We start from the raw sequence: 21,881 nt of genomic DNA on the forward strand, positions 1-21,881 counted from the left end.
TTTTTAATCTTTTTTTTTAACATCTTTATTGGAGTATAATTGCTTTACAATGGTGTGTTTGTTTCTGCTTTATAACAAAGTGAATCAGCTATACGTGTGCATATATCCGCATATCCCCTCCCTCTTGTGTCTCCCACCCTCCCTATCCCACCCCTCTAGGTGGTCACAAAGCACCGAGCTGATCTCCCTGTGCTATGCGGCTGCTTCCCACTAGCTATCTATTTTACATTTGGTAGTGTATATAAGTCCATGCCACTCTCTCACTTCGTCCCAGCTTACCCTTCCCCCTCCCAACACCTCCATTTTTAAATGGGCAAAAGGTATAAAAGAATACTTCACAAAAGAAGATATATCGAAAGAAAAACACATGAAACAGGCACAGTGAAATGCACATTAAAACCACGGTGAGATGCCACTACACTCCCTCTGGAATGACTGAAAATAAAAAGACTGACAACATTACATGTTGTCAAAGACAAGGCACAGTTGGAACTCAAAGCATTGCTTGTGAGAACATAAAATGGTAAAATCATTTTGGAAAATCATTTGGCAGTTTTCTTAAAAAGGGAAACACACCCTTGCCATGTCATCCATTAATTCTGTTCCCAGAGAATTTACCCGGGAGAGATGAAAACATGTTCAAAGTGTGTCCACAAAACGGGTTGTATGCAAATGGTTAGCGCAGGCTTATTCATAATAACCCCAGACTGGAAACACTGCAAACGCCCATCAACAGCGAATGGAAAAACAAAGTTTGGTTTACTCATACAGTGGAATTCTACTTGGTAAAAAAATTAAACTGCCAACACACAGAGCAATGATAAATCTTAGAAACATTGTGCTGAATAAAGGAAGTCAGACACAAAACAGTATATGTATTGTATGATTCCAGTTATGCAAAATTCTAGACCAGGCAAAGCTAATCTGTAGTGTAGAAATTATATCAGTGGGTGAAGGGATGGGGATTATTGGTGGCCAGGGCATGAGGGAGTTTTTGGCTAGTGATAGAAATGTGGTATAAATTGAGGAGATGGTTACACCATTATATGCATTTATCAAAACTCATCAAACTGTACCTTTAAAATGAGTGCAGTTTATTTATGTAAATTATATCTCAATAAGATTGATTTTAAAAACCACAGCAAGATCCTATTTCCTGCCCATTAGAATGACCAAAATTCACGTGACTGTCAATACCAAATGTTAACAAGGGTGCAGAGCAGCTGGAACGCTCACGCATTGCCGGTGCATTGCTGGTGCAAGCCTAAAATGGGCTCTTTGAAAAACTTGTTGATTTCTTATAAAATTAAATATACACCTGCCCTATGACCCATCAATTGTATTCTTAGGTATTTACCCCAAAGATATGAGACCATATGTATAAAAAGTCTTGTAGAAGAATGTTTATAGAAGCTTTATTTGTAATAGCAAAACAAACAAACAAAAAACCCTGGAAACAATGTAAATCTGCAGGTGATAGATAAACAGAATGTGGTCTGTGAAATGCTACATTAAATTAGAAGAGGATGAACTGGTGATACATGCAAAACCACACATGATTCTCATAAGTATTATGTTGAGTGAATGAAACCAGACACAAAGAGCACAGATGGTGAGTCCGTTGGAAGGAAGTTCAAGAACAGGCACGTCTAAGGAAACTGGAGTGTTAGAAATCGGTGTTGCTGAGACAAGGGCATTGACTGAAAGGGGGCATAACGGAAATGTTCTGCATCCTGGCTGCGATGTTGGTTAATTAGGAACACACGTTTCTCCAAACCCATCCAACTGTAGATCCGAGCTCTGTGCATTTCACTGTTAGCAAATTTCACCTCAATTAAAAAAAAATTAATTCAAGGGGTTTCCATTTCCAATAATGGCAGCTAGGAACTTCAGATCAACACAGGTAACTGATGAAAACAAGTAAAAATGCTGAAGCAAATGGTTTAGAAATCTTAAGTATCAGAGACCTGATAAAATAGGAACTACCTGGCAAAAATCCAAAGGAATCCAAATCCAAACAGGCCAGAGGGACCTGAGTGCAAGAGTTCCTTTTGCCCCGAGGGCTTTTGCTAATTCTGCGCACAGTGGGCCTGGCCTTGGGTGGCCTCTGCAGGCGAGGTGACAGTCATGAGCCCAGGGTCTACCTGAGCCAGGGGTCTGACCTCAAGCGGAGGGGCCTAATAGATGTCCCTTCGTGAAGCTGGTACCCGGGGGGCGGCGCCTCCTGGCAAGGCTACCCAGAAGTAAACCTACCCCAACAACTACTTCCCTGCGCTACCACACTCATTTTTTTTCTGACATTGTTAAATATTCTTCTGCACACGACTTAATGGAAGCATAACGTTCTTTCTTATGGGAGAACCACAGCTATTCAATCAACTTGGACTTAGGCTTTATTTCAATGTTTTAAATGTAGTAAATAATGTCATCGTGTATTACTTCAAAGATAATATTTTACAATTCTATTTCTTAGGGGCAAAAGTCTTAGAAATGCAAATGGGGTCAAAGAGAATGGCCAACTTGCCCTCCCTAAAGATGAGGGCATTTACATTCCAACCAGAAGTGTAGGAGCGTGCCACCCTGTGCCCTCCCAGGCTTCATTTATGCTGAAAGTGTTTCCCATGTACGAGCTGGGACTTACAATGCCCTTTTACCATTTTACCAGCTGCCATGGTCCTTTTGTAGCAAGAAACATCAATACTTTTGAATATGTAGCATAAAACCTAAAAACCTATTATGAACCATTACATAATAGCCAAATTTATCTTCTACCTAAAGATACAACTTTTACCTTTAATAAGAAATAACCCAAACCTGAGAGTATGCGGAGTTTTCACCCACCTCCCCTTCAGCCACTATTACCCTCTCTGCTGTAACATTTCCCCATGGAAAATTTCTCTACTGAACCTTACCCTCTTGGGAAAAGCAGGCCAACATTTGGTCAGAAGAGCATGTCTTGGGCTTTGCACTTCTGTAATTTCATGCCTTGTTCCTGTCATAAGCTTCTTCTAGCTCCTAAAATTCACTTCCAATTTAGAAGGTAGAAAAGCATTCTCAAGAATGGAAACATAAATATACCCTTCCTCAAATTCCAACTGGAAAAAAAAATGATGATTCATGCTGTAGAATGGAATGTTTTAAATTTGGGCATGAATGCTCTCACTTTTCCCAATTGTTTAGAACAATCTCAACAGAAGCATGAAGTTTACCTTACAGCAGGCATTTTATTTTGTTCTTACATTTTCAGACTTAATGAATTAATGGGAGGGAGGTACATTTGTGTAATGGGGGAAGGATCAGAGAGAATCCTATGGTGCTGGGTTGGAATTAGGAAACTATAAGAATGAACTCAGGATTTAAAAAAATTATATTTCCAGCTCTGTCCACTGCAAGGACCAGAAGCAATGACACCCCAGCAGCAAAGAGCACTCCCATTACCCTGGTCTTGGTTTCTAAATACCATTCTTCCCTAAGAGGAGCCAGGGCTTCTCTGAGAAATGGCAGATTCTAGAAACAGGGCAGGAAAATTACATGGTGAGCTTTGAACATCTCATTATGCCAGAAAGCAAGGAAGTGCGCCCCCAAACAATAGTGATATGTCAGAAGTACAGAGGCTCCCATTGACCAAATCTGGGACAGTTTGAGCATCCACATGACTGACACGGGGAATGTTGTCACGTTTAGAAATGATACTAAACAGGGACGGGGATCCGGATGGGCTGGAGAGCTCTTCTTAATAGAATATAATACCAGTTACTAAATGTAGAAAATCATAGAATTAGAAAATCACCACTGAACAATCACTGTGGTAATAACTGATTCATGCAAGAATGGATACTAAAGTCATGGAGTGATAGACTGTTGTGGAACAGGATACCCATAAAAATCTCATGGGTTACTTATTAATTACAAAAGAAATAAGGGTGACTTTACTGTGGGGAAATCTGGCAGCCACCACCTGAATCAGGATACCAAATTATATGAATCGTGATACAAGCTACATCATGTACCACCTACTGAGACATTCCCAGAAAGACGCACCATCACTGATGTGGTTTTCATGATTTGAGGTTTACCTGGTTCCAAATATGAAGAAACAATCAGGCAATTCAAATTGAGGGATATTTTATGAAGAAATTGGTCTGAAGTCTTCAAAAATATCAATGTCATGAAAGGTCAAAAAAAAAAAAAAAGACTGGGTTATTGCTCCTTGAATAGATAAAAAGAGACTAAAAAGACATCTCAACGAAATGTGCTTGTGTGATTTTTGGTTGGCTCCTGTCTTTGTTCTCAAGGAGACATATGCCAATGTATTTAGGGATAAAGTTTCACAAGGTCTGTAACTTACTCTCAGAAAAGAGAGAGACAGCAAATATGGAAAACAAACATTTGGTGAGTCCACGTGCAGGGTGTATCGATATTCATTGTACTGTTCATGCAAATTCTCTGCAGGTTTTAAGTTCTAAAAAAATAACTCAGAGGAAAGGAAACATATCTAACAAAAATTATATAAAAGTCGTATGAGCTTTGGAAATGTATTTATGAATTTATGAATAGGACTGCACCGTGTACTTTGTTCCTATTGAATATCACACATGTTTTCTAAGCAGTATATTAACTCAGTGACATGTATTTACATTTTACAAGAAAGTAAAAAAGGCTATAATTAGATGAACAAATTGTGCAACCATTATAGAAGTAATGAACAGAAAACACTGTTTAGTACTTCCGAGGAGACTCATTTTTAAATGGCCCCAGCTATATTTTTATCTAATTGTTTTCAATCCTCCTATTTTATTTTCATTTTTTATTACACAAAATTTAGCTACTTACTCACTGTCACTTGGACATTCTAAGAGTCTAATATCAGCTAGGTTGTAAGCGAGTCTGAATGTTCCGTAACGTCACTGTCCTGCCTTGGAGTTTCCTATCTCCAAATAGAAAGTAAGAGGTAGAAATTAGTTTTAAATTTCTGTTCATTTTCTACTAATTACAAAATCATACACTATGTGGTATTCCTACCCGGAGAAGAGAAGAGTGAGAGTCTTAACTCTTTCCCACTCACCGTTTCCTCTTCCTTTTCTCTGGCCCCAGGTGACCCGGCAAACGTCGGGTATGATTTATGACTCCTTGGATCCAGCCTGGGTCACCTGGAACAGCCGGCCATAAACTGTTCACTGGTGCTTTTCTTTCTTCTTTTAACAAGTTTACCTTTCATTATTCATATTATTGGGTTTTCTGCTTTCTTAATTACTTTATTGAAATGTAATTTACGTATCATAAAATTCACCCATCGTAAGTGTACAATTCAACTACGTGTTTGGAAACTTAGTGAGTTGTTCAAAATGTTTTTGAACCTTTCCATCACCCCAATACGATTCTGTTTGCAGTTAATGCCTGTTCCTGCTCTCAGCCCCAGGCAACCTAAATCTACTTCCTGTGTCTATAGATGTGCCTTTTCTGGACATTCCATGCAAATGGAACTTTACAGTGTACGGTCTTTATTTCTGGCTTTTTTCTCTTAGCACAATGTTTTTGTTTATCCAGCTTGTAGCAGGGATTAGTGCTTCATTCCTTTTTATCGTTGAGTAGTATTGCACTTGAGTGGATATATCAGTTACCTTTCTCCATTCACTGAATCCATTGCTGGACACTTGGGTGGTTTCCAGTTTGGGGCTGTTGTGAATAATGCGGCTGTGAACATTTGCATGGGAGGCTTTGTGTGTTCAAATGTTTTCATTTCTCTTGGGAAGATACCTGGGAGAAGAATTGTTAGGTCATATGAGGAATAACTTTTTAAGGAACTATTTCCCAAGGCAGCTGCACCATTTTACACTCCCTCCGACCTTTGTGCTGAGGGTTCCCGTGACTCCACACCCTTACCAGCATTTCCCTTCTGCTGCCTTTTTATTGTAGCTCTTCTGGCGGGTGTGAAATGTTATTTAATTGTGATTTTAACTTTCATCTCTCTAATGACAGATTTCAGAGCATTTTTTATGTGCATATTAACTTCTTTTATTTATCTTCCTTGGTAAGCTAGCCTTCAGATCTCCTGTCCATTTGTAAAATTGGGTTGTCACCATATTGTTGATTTGTAAGAGTTTCAGGATATGAGTCGTTTATCAGATATCAAAATCGTTTATCAAAATGATTTCACAGTATTTTCTCCAAGTCTGTAGCTTGTCTTTCCATTTTCCTATGGTGTCTTTTGAAGAGCAGATTTTGAATTTTGGTGAAGTGCAGTGTATCAGTTTTTGCTCTCACCAATCATACTCAGTGGTGCTTTTTGAAAGGAAGAAAATTCAGTAGCTATGTGGATAACAGGGATGCCTTTCACCTGCATTTTGGTGTTTGTGAAGATTGCTCACTTGTGTGTGTAGACGTTGAAGAACCCTTGTTCTGAGACATTCCGAATGCCGTGCACACGCAGAAACCATTAGCGTTGTCCAGGCTGCTTTGGACGCCGACCAGCACACAGAGGCACTGGCAATGCCTGCCTCGCCCGCTCCTATGACAGCACGGTCTCTTGCTGGTCAATGTCCCTTGAAAAGCATCACAATTTCTATGGCTCTGTGGAATGCTGTTTTCCTGAGGTTAGTTGTTTTTTTTTTTTTTTGCGGTACGCGGGCCTCTCACTGATGTGGCCTCTCCGGTTGCGGAGCGCAGGCTCAGTGGCCATGGCTCACGGGCCCAGCCGCTTCGCGGTATGTGGGATCCTCCCGGACCAGGGCACGAACCCGTATCCCCTGCATCGGCAGGCGGACTCTCAACCACTGTGCCACTGGGGAAGCCCCTGAGGTGAGTATTTTTAAAAAAGGTTTGCAATTCCAGAATATGAGGGCAATCCAGAAAAAGTACCACTGGGGCTGCTTCTAGCCTCACTGTGAATTTTTCCACGCCTTAGAGCGGGGGTCCCTGTTAGGAACGGGGCCGCACAGCAGGAGGTGAGTGGCGGGCGAGCGAGCGAAGCTTCATCTGCCGCTCCCCATGGCTCCCCATCGCCCGCGTTTCTGCCTGAATCCTCCCCCACTCCCCGGGTCCCTGGAAAAATTGTCTTCCACGAAACCCATCCCTGGTGCCAAAAATGGTTGGGGACCACTGCCTTAGAGCATCTTTAAAGATGTTCCAGTGATTTTATGGGTATGGACAGAGGGTGCTGAGGCTAGGTGGGTAGACCACAGTGGGTATGCGTGCACTACCTGTTCTTGGTGGTCAATATTGTACCAGGCTGCTTGTCCTCTGTGCCGCCAGAAGCTAGAAATAGTGTGACACAGCAGAACTGCACTTCTGTCGTTTAATATTAGAAGACAAGTAGCACGGGTTCTTTTAATTGACTTTTCCTTTAGGACAAATAGACATAATTAAAAACCTTCTCTCTAGTAATCAATTGACAGATGCTTATTGAATACATATTGTGCGTGAAACTTACCTGCATGTGATGACTTCCAACCTGGACCTCTCCCCTGAAGCCTAGATTTCTATATCACAGCCTGTTCAACTTGGACGTCTAATAGACCTGTCAAACACTGAGGGCCTGACTTTTCCCCCCAGAGTTACTCCTCCCATGACCTTCTCCATCCCAGTCAATGTCAACTCTCCTTCACGTGCTCAGGAAAAGAGATGGAAAGTCATCCTTGCCTACCATCTTTCCTTCACTCCCTGTATCCAATCCATCATAAATCCTAGAGTTTCTAAATGGAATATGAAATCCTGGATGAGATTCCAACAGAGAAAAGGGACATTAGGGAAGAACTCATTAAGTCTGAATAAAGTATGGAGTTTAGTTCATAATAATGTATCAGCATTGATTCATTCATTGTGACAAGTGTAATATACCCATGTAAGAGGTTAAAAATCCGGGAAATTGGGTGCAGAGCATAGGGGGACTCTCTGCTATCCTTTCACTTTTTACCTTTTCTGTAGATCTTAAACTACTCTAATATAAAAAACAATTATTAAGGAAATATGCAAAGGAGCAGTTTCTGCTGACTTCTAGCTGATTAGAGCCTGCGGCTGGTTTGCTGGAGCCGAGGGGACAGAAAGTCTGCTTCCACTGATTGGATGGTCTGGGTAGAGGGTACTGTCAAATTAGCCAAAGGCCATACACATGGTTTTCTTTGGGTGTGGGGATTGGTCACCTTATCAGTACTTTTTCACAGTTTAATTACTCCAAGGAAAATTGATAACCTCAAATAAGTTCAGTCTTTTCATAACAATTGTGTCACATAATTTATCTTTCACAAATACATAATATTGTTTAGGTATTCTTCCTGAAGAGCAAAGTTCTCTAATCCTAGAAAAATACCTAACGTTTGGCTTTTTAAAGATCTTGCTATAATTCTTTATATGCTACTCAAAATGAAAACATATTTTTATTTTATATGGAATACATTGATCTGAATTAAAAATAAGGACTTTTTTTTGGAAAAGCAAGAGGGCACTAGAGACTGGTGTTGGGTTAGGGAGTGGAGGGATTGGCAAAGGCTCTGAAGAGGTGAAAGCTAAAGAATTGCAGGATCGCTTGTATTATTAGTTTGATTTTCTGGGGAATCAAGGCTTTATGCAACTTCAGTAGATCCAGGCATCCGCTGCTGTTGGGATCAGGCAGGTGGTTTGCCGGCACTGGATTCTCTTTCCTTGGCCCGTGATGGAAGGCAGGGGAAGGCAGAGTGTCGCTTGTAGGGAGAGTTTATTATTGTTCTTGTGACTCCCCTTCATGCCTGTGCCTTTGAACTTTCCCTGCAGCTGTAAACAGCTGGAGATGTTGCAAATAATTTTAAGGACTTGCAGAGTGCTTTGGCCATCAGAAGCTCTCTCCCACTGTAGTTGGATGTGTTCAAAGTGTAAGGTGGGCAAAAAAGGTGGCTGTGCGGTTCCCTCACCTAAACCCTCTGGCTGGAAGCGTGCCCTAAATGCCGAGTCTGATACGGGCAGGAGAGCAGGGCGTCTGATGGCAAAGACAAATGCAGCGTTGTAGTCCTGAGTGTGTTGCCACCCTGACGGGACAAGAAGGTGAAGGTGATATTTCATCCACTGTTACGGTCTGTCCTCTCCTTACCTGACCTCTGAAATGGAGCCGTCAGCTTTGAAAAGCCTGGTGTCTAAAATTAATATTCTTCCCCATCTGACTAAGAAGGCAACAGCTGAGCAACATGAGATCAAGGACCATCTGAGTTTAAACAGGGGCTCAAAGTGGCATTTGAGAGAGAGGATACCTCCTCTCAGAGTGGACACTTGTCTTTTCAGAAGACTTACTCTGACAGTGAGTCAAGACTTTTACCAGGGAATTGCACAGTTGTTTTGAACTCTGCAAACTCCCTTTTATCTGCTGGAACTTATACTGTGCACTTGGAATGGTCTGGACCCCAGCATGTCCTCCTATAAATGGTAATTACTCTTATTTTCTGTCTTTCTACATCACCTTAAACAACAAGTTGTACCAAACTCCGGGTAGAGCTTAACGTTTAATATTTTCTCTGCAAAATTTTTATATCTTGGACCCAAGCTTTTGTTTTAATATGTTAATTTTATGTGGCTTCCTGAGCCAACTTGAATACCATCTACAATTACATATTAGATTTTAGTTGTAGTTTGTCTTAGACGTAGTCATGAAATCCTTATTTTAATAATAACTGTTTTCAGGGCAACTTGTAAGAACACTGATGACGGTCTATGGTGTATTTTACAGAGCTCTGGCTGACCCTGCTTACATTTGAGTGTGTTTAAATGTAAGGTCTTTGTGTGGTTCAGTAGAAGTTTGTAGAGCATTGGATTTTAAATAATTTGTAACTCAAGGTATTATTTTTACTAGCTGAGTTGAGAAAATGAAAGACGACGTTTTGTGGAGCTAATTACAGATGATTTCAAATTGAGAAAAAGCTGGAAGAAGCAATTTCCAGAAAATCTCCAGCAGGGGGCCTCAGGAGGGAACTGGCCACAAGTTCTCATCAGTCTCCCCTGATGATCAGGAGATGCACAGGCACATACATCGCGTGGGTCTTCAGTATCAGAGCAGTAGAACATGTATCACCTACATTCGTAAGGGAAGTATTTCAAGGAAAGCACAAGGGTGTGAAATCTTTGGTACTTAGCTGCTAATGAGGATGCAAAGAAAGGTATCTGGGAATCTTAATCTATGTGAGAGGATTATTAGGAAACAAAGTTCTTTTTAAAATAAGCACCAAACATTTTAAGATGTAGGCAGAGAGGGGCTCTGGAAATGGCTCATTTGGTGGAGAGCACTCCTCCGAGGGCACAGAATTCCCGGGGGGAGCGCCAGAGAGCCCCTTCCTTACACAGCAAGCCCTTCCCACCAGGGCCAGGAGGAGCAAAACCAGCAAATCCAGTTAAACCCAGAGAAACTTTGTATCCCATACTTGTACCAGCCACTTAACATAAACTTAACATAAACACTTATTTTAGGTAATGAGGGCAAATTGTAGTTGCCCAGTGAAACTTAAGGTGGCGTCTTACTGTTTGCTTTTGTAGAAAAAAGTGGGGAAAGAAACCTTTTTCCTTTCAGAGTTCCAGCATTTGAAACTCAGTATTGATATTTGCATTTCTCTTCCTAATTTTGGGTCCCTTCTGTTTAAATAGAAGCAACTTCTAAATTCCCAGTGGTCATTTTCCCACAGAGTCAAGGGGAAGGCAGACTCAGAAGTCACGACTGCGTCCTGATTTACAAATCGGAGGCGGAGGGGCACGAACACCACACACCAGACAGGAATTTAGTCGGACTCACCACCAAGATGCTGAAAGTGAAGCGGCTGGAAGAAATCAGCACGTGTTACCACGGTGACCAGCTGGAGAAAATGGCCTTTTTTCAGTGCATGGAAGAGGTGGAGAAAGTGAAGTGTATTCTGGAAGAAAGTTCTAGTGAACAGGATTCGAGATCTGGGAAGAGTGAGGTAACTGTGCTAATTTAGTCTCCTGAAAAGTGTCAGTTCTACTTTATCTTTTCTCACATAAAGCAATACCTGTCGCCATTTATACGACTGTTTTCTGACTCTGTTTGGTCACTTGAGTAGAGTTAAGGAAGCTTCATGAACAGGCAAACTTCCATTTGTTTCATGGAGGTTTGCGTATCGGCGGGTGTCGGAAGTCAAACTTCCATTTGTTTCATGGAGGTTTGCGTATTGGCGGGTGTCAGAAGTCAAACTTCCATTTGTTTCATGGAGGTTTGCATATTGGCGGGTGTCGGAAGTCATTCGGAGGCCTTTGAACGTGCACCTGTCCCTTGCAGGCAGCTCCTCAGCCCGGTGGCTGGTCTACAGGTTACGATGGTGAACGTATGGAAACACACATTTCTTAGGAAGGATGGTTTAAAAGGATGGGTTTGGGCATGAAATCCAGAGAAGCACTGCGAGGGCCACAATTGCCCTGCAGAAGTTTCTAATTTCTTCAGGACCCTGAGGTCCTCGCTGTTGACAGTGGCGGTCAGAGTCAGGGACAAGCCCTTGCCGACGGCACAGCTCGTGCAGAGCCCCATTCTGGCCACTTGCTCTTTGGGGCAGTTACTAAACCAGCCCAGGGGCTGCCTGTCTGAATAGTGGGGCCGTAGCTGTTGGAACATTGCATGTATGCAAAGCACTCAGCATAGGCTCTGTCACCAGGGTAGGCGTTCAGTAGGTGTCGGCCAGCAGCACCCCGTCCCCTGTCTGAGCTCGCTGGGTCTCCCTCACCATCCACGGAGCACCCTTCCTGCCCGCCTGGCGTGGGCCTCGCTCTAGCACCTGCAGTTGTTTGGAACTTGTTTGTCACCCTTCTCTGGATGCCCTCCTCAACGTCAGGACTTCACCTCACTCCACCTTGCATTCTTGGCTGCTCTCCTGGTCACGGCACCGAATAGGCCCCAAGAATGTTTGCGGAACAAACAGGTCTATTTACGTGAGTCCTGCATTCTGGTTGAGGGCTGGGGGTCATTATGTTCAATAATCAGAGCAAGTGATTCTTAGGTCGGTTTGGGGTACGTCCCTCTTTGTCTGGCTACTGTTCTGAAAACCCCTGTCCAGGTAGGAAGGGCATTTCTAACGATGCAGTAGACAATGAACTAAAGCTGTTAGATGTAAGGGGCGGAGGACTCTTTTCATCGTGAATGTGTAAAATGTGCTGGATAGAAGAAACGAGTCAGGTGGAAACGTGGGTGTTTTGAGACTCCACTTTCCTGATGAGCTAACATCTTGTTCAGCAAACACCAAGAAGAAACTTCCACGGGCAAAATCTCAGTCAGATGTGAGGGCTTCCTCATTAGAGCTGCTTACACTACAAATGAATACAAATGAATGAAATCTTCTGCTCACCGATTTCTGTAGAACAGAGCAGACGCAATATTCTTGCAGGATGACTGAAATAACCAACTGCCGGCAATAGTTTCTACGAATCTGATTATGTTTCCAGGACTGTTTTTCTTCAGGTTCTGAGATATAATTTTTGTAAGTGGAGGCCGAATCTTTAAAGAGCGAAATGGTGCTTAGCAGAAACATGAACATTTTTAGGAAGAATTGTTTTTGTGATGAACCGCTCCAGAATATTAGAAATCAAATGACTGGGAAGTTAAATATTTTAGGATATTTTTGAGGGAAGCACTGAGAATGTTGTTCCTCAGAGACCCTAGAAGAACGTCCTTTGTGATTGGTCTGATGTCCCCTGTGTCACCTGGGCCCTGGTGTGGACCCTGCGGTCACTGCTGTGTGGAAGGTGGGGAGGAATGACCGTGTGTCCCATTCAGTTTCTTCTTGGTAAATGGCTCAAGGCCCAGAGATGTCAGCAATCTCCCCAGCTCTCTGTCTCGCCTTGTGGAGGACGGATGGGCACATGGTCGGGAGGTGCGGAGCTCTTCTCTCTGTGTCTGCCAAGGCCCAGGCCCTGGCCCCAGAGGCCCTCGCTCGCCCAGTGGGTGGATGCACGGGCGGCCAGCAGGCCTCGCAGGGGTGGGCAAGGAGGGCCTTCCAGCGGCTCGGATGTCCTCCGGAATGCAGACGGAGCTGGACTGACTCGGCTCAGTCTCCTGCTGGGCCACGGGAGATCTTCCCAACACCACACCCTCCTCCCAGGAACCATAAAAATGCTCGCATCATTTTCCCACCTGGCCCCCTTTCTCTTTACCCCTCCTCTCCTTGAGAAGCTTAGCTCAGCTAACCGTAGTCGAGACCCTCCCTGCAGTGCACTGACAAGAATTTACACTGAATTTCAGACACTCGAGTGACACGCAAACTGTTCTGAAGGCTTGAGGCTCAATTTCTTTCTAGAAGAGTCTTTTCTCTCCTAAGAGGAAAAAATTATCTATGCATCCAACAACTTATGTTTGTTAACATAGTTTGGTGAAGCCCAGATTCTTCTTTTCCTGCTCTTAACCAGGTTTTTCTATTTCACTCATTTTTCTTCCTCTGGGTTTATTTTGAACTCCCTTCTTTTCCTCTGCTTTATTTTTTGTTGAATTGATTAAATTCCACATACTCTACTTTTCTACTATGTTTTGTTCCTTTTGTTTTCCAACTTTCCTTTTGATTCTGTTTTCAGTTGACTTTTCTCATTCTTTTATATTCCAAAGGCTGTTCAAAATCACCTAAATAGTGTAGAATTTTAAAGGCTTTTAGCAGATACACTATAATAAACTAGATCTAAAGCCACATAATATGGTGTTGAAATAAAGTAAAACTTAAATAAGTAATGTGGCACATATGAGTGATGAGTTTAATAGCTACTGTGTGTGTACCATTAACTTGTAAATGATAACGGCTCTCATAACTATAATTAGTATTACTTTTACACAGTCAAATCCAGGTTTTCCTCTTTTGTTCATTCTCTATTAGCTATATAAATAAGCCCTGTGCTGCATTTCCCTCAGATCTGATTTGCTGTTTTGATACACACACACAAACACACACACACGTTCTCTTTGCTTAATGGAAGGCCAAGGAGCTTCCGTTCTCAGACAACCCGAGGCCAAATCCCCGCGGTTCCGTCCCCTTCCTCGGCCGCCCCCATTTGCTGTATGCATCCCTGCTTTTTGTGCCCGGGGTTATCTGTGCTCATCTCCTGTCCTCTGGATTCCCCCGCTCTCCTGAGACCCCTAGCCCCCTACCCTCCACCCCCAGGCACGGTCCCGAGGGGAGGGTAGAAGTGAGGACGGTCCCGAGGGGGCGGGATCACAGCCCCTGGAATGTTTAACCGCTCCAAATGCTCCAAAGACCAAACAGAACAAGATAGCCCTCAACAGGATGTGAACAGACTAGAGTGGGTTGGGGCAAAGCGTGACGGCAGTTGGCACATTTGATCGCAGGTGGCCTTTCCTGCCTAACCGCTATGAAATTGGACCCTCAGCGGCAGCCACGGTGACTGTAACTTAGGTCTCAGAATAGCGTAGCTGCGGGTGGAGGGGTTGTGATGTTTAGGGCTGCGTGTCCCCACCCCGTCTCTGTGCTCCTCACCGGACCGCGAGGGCAGGAGAAAGCTCCCTGGCGGCGGCCCAGTTTCCGTGGTGCTAATTGTCCTTGAACTGGAGACGAGCACATTCTCGGGGGTGTCACTTGTCGCCAGCCCGTCTCCCTCTGCCGCTGCACCTGTTTCAGATCTGTCACACGGGCCATCCTATTTTCTCCTTTTAAAGAGGCAGATTGCCCGCTGATGGCGTAACTGGAAGAGTCTCCTTTGGGGCCCTGCAGAGCCCTGCGGCTGGGCAACGTCTCCTGCTCAGAGCAGAGTTTTGCTTGGGAACGTGCTCGCGCTGGGTCGGGGAGGGAAGGCGGGGATGGACTTCTCACTTAGAAGAAAAGACGTCTGGATCGTAGGCAGCGTGTGCCTTCTCTCGTCTCCCATCCTCTGGCGTGTGCTCCGGTCCGTGATGACACGGGGAGGTCGCAGACAGGCGCCTGCCCTTGAGGACACACAGGTAGTAACGTCGTCACTTTTAACTGTGGCGGATCTGTGTTACTGTCCTATTTGAGTGTTTCCAGCCAGGGAGTGGGCTTGCCCTGCAGAGAGGAGGCATGTCCCGTCTCAGTCCTCGCCCAGGACGGCCGCCTTGGGGGTTGGGATGAGGAGAGGCAGGTGGCACACTTCATATGTCAACCTCTCCACCAACTTTCGGGGAATCTGGAGACAGCCATCCCTGACGTGCACTATTTTTGTCTGTGAGAGCTAAGAATAATGTCAGCATCTCTTCTTCTCTTACCTGTTATGTGACTTAGGAAAACAAAATAGCACAAAAGCAAAGCATCGTTTCCCCTTACAAAGAAGCCTATGCAAAAGCAGTGTCTGAAGAGTGATCACCTCTTGTGACAAAGCTACCGAGCACGGCCTTCCGTGACTTTTCCTTTGAACCGTTGCCCCATGATGCCTTTCCTGTGATGCCGTAGCTGTTCTAGGAATGGAATTCTGTCAGGAAAACAGTGGAATTCTGTAAGAATTCAGATTCTAAGGATTTTAGCTCTTCCCAATAGAGGGTATTCATATCTGGGAAATCAGTTCTTTCCACATATTTAACTCTTTTATCAATTAGCATAGATGAATTATTTTTAAGACGATATAAGGCAGTTTAGCAAATACTACAGGGAGCGTGTTGGATCCTTGTTCCCACAGGAAGTGGACTGACAACAGCGTCCCCCATCTTTCTCATCACCATCTCCCCCATTCCAGGGACCCCTCCCATGAAACCTTAATACCACAGATGCACTGTATTCATGTTCGTGTATTATAGGTGTATCTGTGCTTTGCACATAAGAAGAGTAAGATTTTTTTCACCCCTCCTAAAGAATTAATTTTTACCTCCTTGGATATTCCCTGTATTGAAAATGCCTTAATTTATGGTTAAAAAATTTCTGCAGGGGAGTTGGGTGATATATCCCTATACCCGCATATAAACGCCTGATTTATATCTTATTCAACAAGAAACCACCATGGGGACGTCCCTGGCGGTCCAGTGGTTAAGCCTCTGCGCTTCCAACGCAGGGGGCCCAGGTTCGATCCCTGGTCAGGGAACTAGGATCCCACGTGCCACGTGGCACGGCCAAAGCCAAAACAAAACCAAACAAAAGCAAACAAGAAACTACGAGCTCTTCGTCCTGGTGGTGCGCAGAGGACCCAGAACTCAAGGAGTCAGGCTTTCGTGGTGGCCCTGCGCCTGTCTGTGCACCTGACACGATATCTGTCGCTGTTGCCCAAGCGTCAATCATTTTTGGCTGTTGAACACACCTCCAATGGGAAACACTGTGCGCTTTCATCATGCATGTGGAAAAGAATGGGTTACTCCCCCGGCTATGAGATGTGGCCTCCAAGTGTTTCCCAGAGGAGAGGCTGACAGATAGCTGGGCTAATTAGGAGTGCTTTGGGTGTGTTTTTTTTTTAATTAATTAATTAATTTATTTATTTTTGGCCGGGTTGGGTCTTCGTTGCTGCGCGTGGACTTTCTCTAGTTGCAGCGAGTGGGGGATACTCTTTGTTGTGGTGCGCGGGCTTTTCACTGTGGTGGCTTCTCTTGCTGTGGAGCATGGGCTCTAGGCACACAGGCTTCAGTAGTTGTGGCACGTGGGCTCAGTAGTTGTGGCTCACGGGCTTAGTTGCTCTGTGGCATGTGGGATCTTCCCGGACCAGGGCTCAAACCCGTGTCCCCTGCATTGGCAGGAGCATTCTTAACCACTGCACCACCAGGGAAGTCCCTGGAATCATGTTTTTGATGTGCTTATTCTAGATTTTCAAATACACAATAACATACACATATATAAATTTTAAAAAGGGTTTGTTAGTTCACAACCGAAAATCACCCCAAACCCCTAGTAAGGAGGTGATGCCACGTCAGCCGCTGGACGCTGGCCTCGGGGAGCTGTGTCCAGGTCTTTGTCCTGGGCCACTGGACACTTTGGGCTTTATTTCTCACTTTCTGCCCCAAACATAGAGATGATAACAAAGATGGGGGGGTGATAAGCAGACAGCAGTGGAGAGAAGAGAGGCCCAAAGTCTCCGCTCTGGACACAGACACATAGAAAACCCCTAACAGGTCAAATTCAGCCAGTGCCCCTCGCGTGCTGGCCCCGGTTCTCCCTGCCATCGCTCCTGAGGTCCCAGCGGAAAGCGGCGCCGAGTCAGGAGCTCGAGTGCAGATGCTGGGATTGTCCTGGGAATCGACTTCAGGCAGTGGGGGTGGGAGCGGGGGCGGGGCCCGGGGGTGTGGAACAAGGGAGCCCCGAAGGCTGCCCCCTGCCACTCCAAGGGCCGTCCGCAGGGTGACAAACCCCCAGCATTTTCAGTTGCGTGCGGGTGAACGGCACCCGTCATTTACAACTTTTGATCAGGGAAAGACGTCTGATTGGCTAGTCCACTGACCGTGTGCAGACGACAGGCTGCCAGCCCAGACCTGCGGCGAGAGCGTGGCTCCTGGCTCCGTGCACCCGGGATTCCAAGGAGCGCAGGCCACTGTGGCGTTTCCATGATGGATGGGATGTTAAAGGAGGTCAGGGGCCTGGGAAGCATAGCTCCCGAGAGACCTTGGAGGCCAGCTGACCCAGGTCCTTCTCTGAGGGAACTCAAAGCCCAGGAGAGGTAAAGGGGGCCTGTCTCAGGGTCGCTGCATCGAGACTGTCCTTTCCCCACATCCAGCCACGTCCAGGTCAGAGGCCGCCTTCTTCACAGGGGCCTGGGCCACCCTAGGCGAGGTCGCTGTCAAGTTCCTGCTGGCCGTTCCCACGCGGACCCGGCACGGCAGCCACAGGGCAGCCCCTGGATCAGCGGGCAGAGGTCCTGCAGGCCCCTCGCAGGGTGGCTGCCCGTCAGCCGGGCCCTGGCCTCTGGCCTCGGTGCCACCCCTTCCTGACGTCCCTGCTCTCCGGCTGCTGCCCTGGGAACAACACCCCAGGCCTCAAGCTGGGAGCTGGGCTCTGTGTGACAAGGAGCCCGTTAGAAGCTCAGGTCGTGATGGGGTAGACTGATGCCCGGTCCGTGGTCAGGAGTCAGGAAATTCTGAAAAGAGGCAGAGACCAGGCTGCAAGTGAGGGGTGTGTGAGCCCACCTCTGGTTTGTCTAGTGGACCTTTAGCTTGCAGGGTTTGCATTCCAAATGTGAGCAGTGAACACGGATGTCACCTTTCCTTTCCTTATGTTTGTTACACCGTTTAGGGCTTATCCAAACTAAATTAGGAGAGGAGTAAGTGTAGAAATGAGTTATAAAGATAAGATTTTAATTCTTTTTTTTTTTTCTGTGTCCCAAAGAAAGTTCTCTACCTTCTGTACAACGTAGACGCTTATGATGGTGCATCCCCTTCCAGCCCTACAATTCTAAGTTGAGTTGTGCTGTGTTTGGGGCATGGCAGGGCACAGGTGGAGCCCTGGGATGTTGACCGTGGAGATCTGACAGGCAGACTGTAACCCCTGCCAGGTGCTGCTCTACCGTGGGCCTGTCCCAGGCAACCTGTCAGTTCTGGGGCCCACGTCCAGCTTGGGTGTCTTTGAGTCCAATGTATATATGGTTTGCAGGATGTTTCCCCAACCTGAAAGGGGTTTGAGCTCCCTCGGATGCCAGGGGACAGGAGGGGAGGTAGCAGGAAGTGAAGAGTTTACGCGGAGCGTCCAAGTCTCCCAGAATCTGCCGAAGAACCTGGCCCTCCCCTGAATCTCTCAGGCCTCTACAGTTCTCTGCAGAGAGCTTTAGAAAGCACCACGGGTGTGGCCTCAGAAGACACTTATCACGCTGTCCAGCCTGAGCCCTAAGGAGGGTCCCAGCAGCCCCGGGGTTTTTCACAAATGGTCCAGAGAAGGAGAGGCTGGGCCAGCCAAGGGGCACACGTGATGAATCTACGCTGTCCAGCTCTGTCTTTCCCTGGGACCAGCAGTTCTCAGAGTGAGGTCCCTGAACCCACCAGGGGACCCTAAGACTCTTCTAGAGGTCTGCACGGTCAAAACTATCTTCTGTTCTATTCTAATATTGTTGCTCTTTGCGCTGCCTTGACATCTGCACTAGTGACAAAAAGGCAGTGGTGGGTAAAGCTGTTGGCACCTCCACACAAAATCAGGCCGTGGCACCAGAGTGTACTAGTAACCACAGCACTTTTCACTGCCAGACACTCAAAGCTTTAGTTTTCGTTTTTTAAAGAGCCAGGTTTCCTTAAGAATGTACTTGGTGAAGCAGGAATATAAACGCATTTAATCAGCCTGTAGCAGCGTCTAAGAATTCACGTAAATCTTTGTGCCTAGATTCTGTATTAATTTACTCAGGGAAGAATCACTGAGCTCCCACTGAATGAAGGATTTCCAGTAGTCGTTGCCGAATGCAACTCCATTTGGAGGGCAGACGCTTGAGCCCCAAGGACCAGGGCAGTTTCCCTTACTGATGGTCACTGATGGTCTCAAAAAGAGGCAGAATCTGATGAAACGAGACCATTTATTTAAAGGGTACACATGGTCTGCAGCTCAACACGCCTACACAGAGATGTTTATGTCAGGGTCTTCCTTTAGACTCCTTGGCGATCTCTACTTACTTCGAAATTTAAAAATGGATAACGACAAGCGTAAGGTCTCATTTCTTCCTAACCTTCCGGAATGAGCATGTTTAATTGATGGGATAATATAGGTAAGTTTCTATATTCTTAAGGCTGTGTTTGCACTTTACCTGCTTAGGATTTATGCTTTAAACTAGGGTCTGTGTATTTACCTATTTTATTTAACAAACATGTAAATGGCCCTCACTGTGCGCCAGACCCTGTTTCAGGCACTTTACGGATATGAACTCATGTAAACCTTGTGGGCACTGCTTCGATCAGCTCTAAGGATGGTAGGATCACTAGCACTTATGTTGTGTTTGTCATGTTCCCGGCACTGCGCTGAGCACTTTTCATCCCAGTTAATCCTCACAGTGATCCATGAATTTGGTATAATTATCATCTCTGTTTTGCAGATGAGTAAACTGAGGTCAGGAACTTGCCCAAAGTTATGCAACTATATACCACGATCCCTCTTTTTGAATGGATTAGTTAGCCCAGCACACGAAACAGAGAGCTAGGTTTATTTGTAGACCATTTAACTGGAATTTATTTTTCAGAAATTAAGTATTTGAAAACCACCTCTGATGAATTTTCTAAGGACAGTTTGTATTATCTTCACATTATCTGAAATACATTTCACCTTTGGTGATTGTTTTGTTTGGTTGTTCTATTCCTTAATGCAGGGGTCCCCAACCCCCGGGCCTTGGCCCGGTGCCAGTCAGTGGCCTGTTAGGAACCAGGCCGCACAGGAGGAGGTGGGGGGAGGGGCGGGCGAGCGAAGCTCCATCTGTATTTACAGCCGCTCCCCATCCTCGCTTTACCACCTGAGCTCCACCTCCTGTCAGCATTATGGTGAGTTGTATAATTATTTCATTATATATTACAATGCAATAGCAATAGAAATAAAGTGCACAGTAAATGTAATGCGCTTGAATCAACCCGAAACCATCCCCCCTCCCCCACCCACATCTGTGGAAAAATTATCTTCCACGAAACTGGTCCCTGGTGCCAAAGAGGTTGGCCACTGCCTTAATGCAAACGCAGCCAGACTGGGTAGATAGACAAAAACGGGCTAGTTTCTTTTTCTCAGCCAATTGAGGCTCTTCTCTGGAACCAATGTAACAGTGACTCCAGTGGGAAGAAGTTACAAAAGTTACTGCAGCCCTGCCAAGAGGCCAGAGCAGCTCTGGGTAATCCAGTTGGTTTTTAAAAATTGTTTAAGTAATTAATGATTTAACTGAAGTATAGTTTGGTTTACAGTATTAACTTCAGATGTACAACATAGTGATTCAATGTTTTTATAGGTTATACTCCATTTAAAGTTATTACAAAATAGTGGCTATATTTCTCTGTGCTGTACAATATATCCTTGTTGCTTATCTGGTTTACACATAGTAGTTTGTTAATTCCATACCCCTTGTTTGCCCCTCCCCCTTCTCCCTCCCCTTTCATAACCACTAGTTTGTTCTCTGTGTCTGAGAGTCTGTCTCTGTCTTGCATGTCCATTCACCTGTATTATGTCTTTAGACCCCACGTGCAAGTGACATCACGCGGCATCTGTCTTTCTCTGACTTATTTCACTAGACATAATACTCTCGAGGTCCATCCATGTTGTTTCAAATGGCATCATTTCATTCTTCTTTAAGGCTGAGTGATGCTCCATCGCATATATATACTACGTCCTCTTTACCCATTCATCTCTTGAGGGACGCTTGGCTTGCTTCCATATCTTGGCTATTGTAAAAATAATGCAATTATGAACATTGGGGTGCATGTATCTTTTCAAATTAGTGTTTTTGTTTTCTTTGGCTATATACCCAGGAGTGGGATTACAGGATCATATGGTAGCTATATTTTTAGCTTTTTGAGGAATCTCCATACTGTTTCCCACAGTGGCTGCACCAGTTTACATTCTCACCCTTCCAATTGTTGAAACCAATGTCTTGAGGCTGCCATCAGCCTGTTCTCAGCCTGTGATTCCTGGACAGAGGAGAAGCCAGGAAACAAAACATTGGAACTAATGATTTTCTCAAACATATAACAAGGCTGAAAAATTATACACTAAATGCTGTTTGTCAGCATGCCATAAGATACTTAATTTGTTTGTTGTACAATACATGACAGTTTCTATACTCTCTGTACTTTATTAATCATAGTTAAGTCCTGACTATTGAATGGAATTGAGTTTCCACTGAAGATAGTGGATGACAGATCAGGAAGGTGGATAAGCCGGGCTGTCTTGTTTAGCTTTCACAGTCGAATTGATACGTGGTATCTTTGCAGGTGCTTGTACTTAATAGTGAGGCGCTACAAGGTGAGCCGTTTTTGCTGTGCACATAGTTTAGTGTAAGACCACAAGCTTGGATTTCATTTCTGCCTTGTGCTGCCTTTGTGACACCGAGCATATTATTCA

At 45.0% G+C, this 21,881-nt stretch overlaps 1 protein-coding gene across 1 annotated transcript in view; it reads left to right on the forward strand.

The window, feature by feature from the left end:
• Positions 1-21,881, forward strand: part of MYLK4 (myosin light chain kinase family member 4) — an 89,161-nt gene that overhangs the window by 6,658 nt on the left and 60,622 nt on the right. The window contains exon 3 of the mRNA XM_049715428.1: positions 10,637-10,907. Coding sequence (XP_049571385.1) covers positions 10,749-10,907 — 159 coding nt within the window. The 5' untranslated portion in view covers positions 10,637-10,748. The remainder of the gene's footprint in view (positions 1-10,636; positions 10,908-21,881) is intronic.

Source organism: Orcinus orca, chromosome 10, assembly GCF_937001465.1.
Source record: "Orcinus orca chromosome 10, mOrcOrc1.1, whole genome shotgun sequence".
In the NCBI taxonomy this organism is placed as follows: Eukaryota; Metazoa; Chordata; class Mammalia; order Artiodactyla; family Delphinidae; genus Orcinus; species Orcinus orca.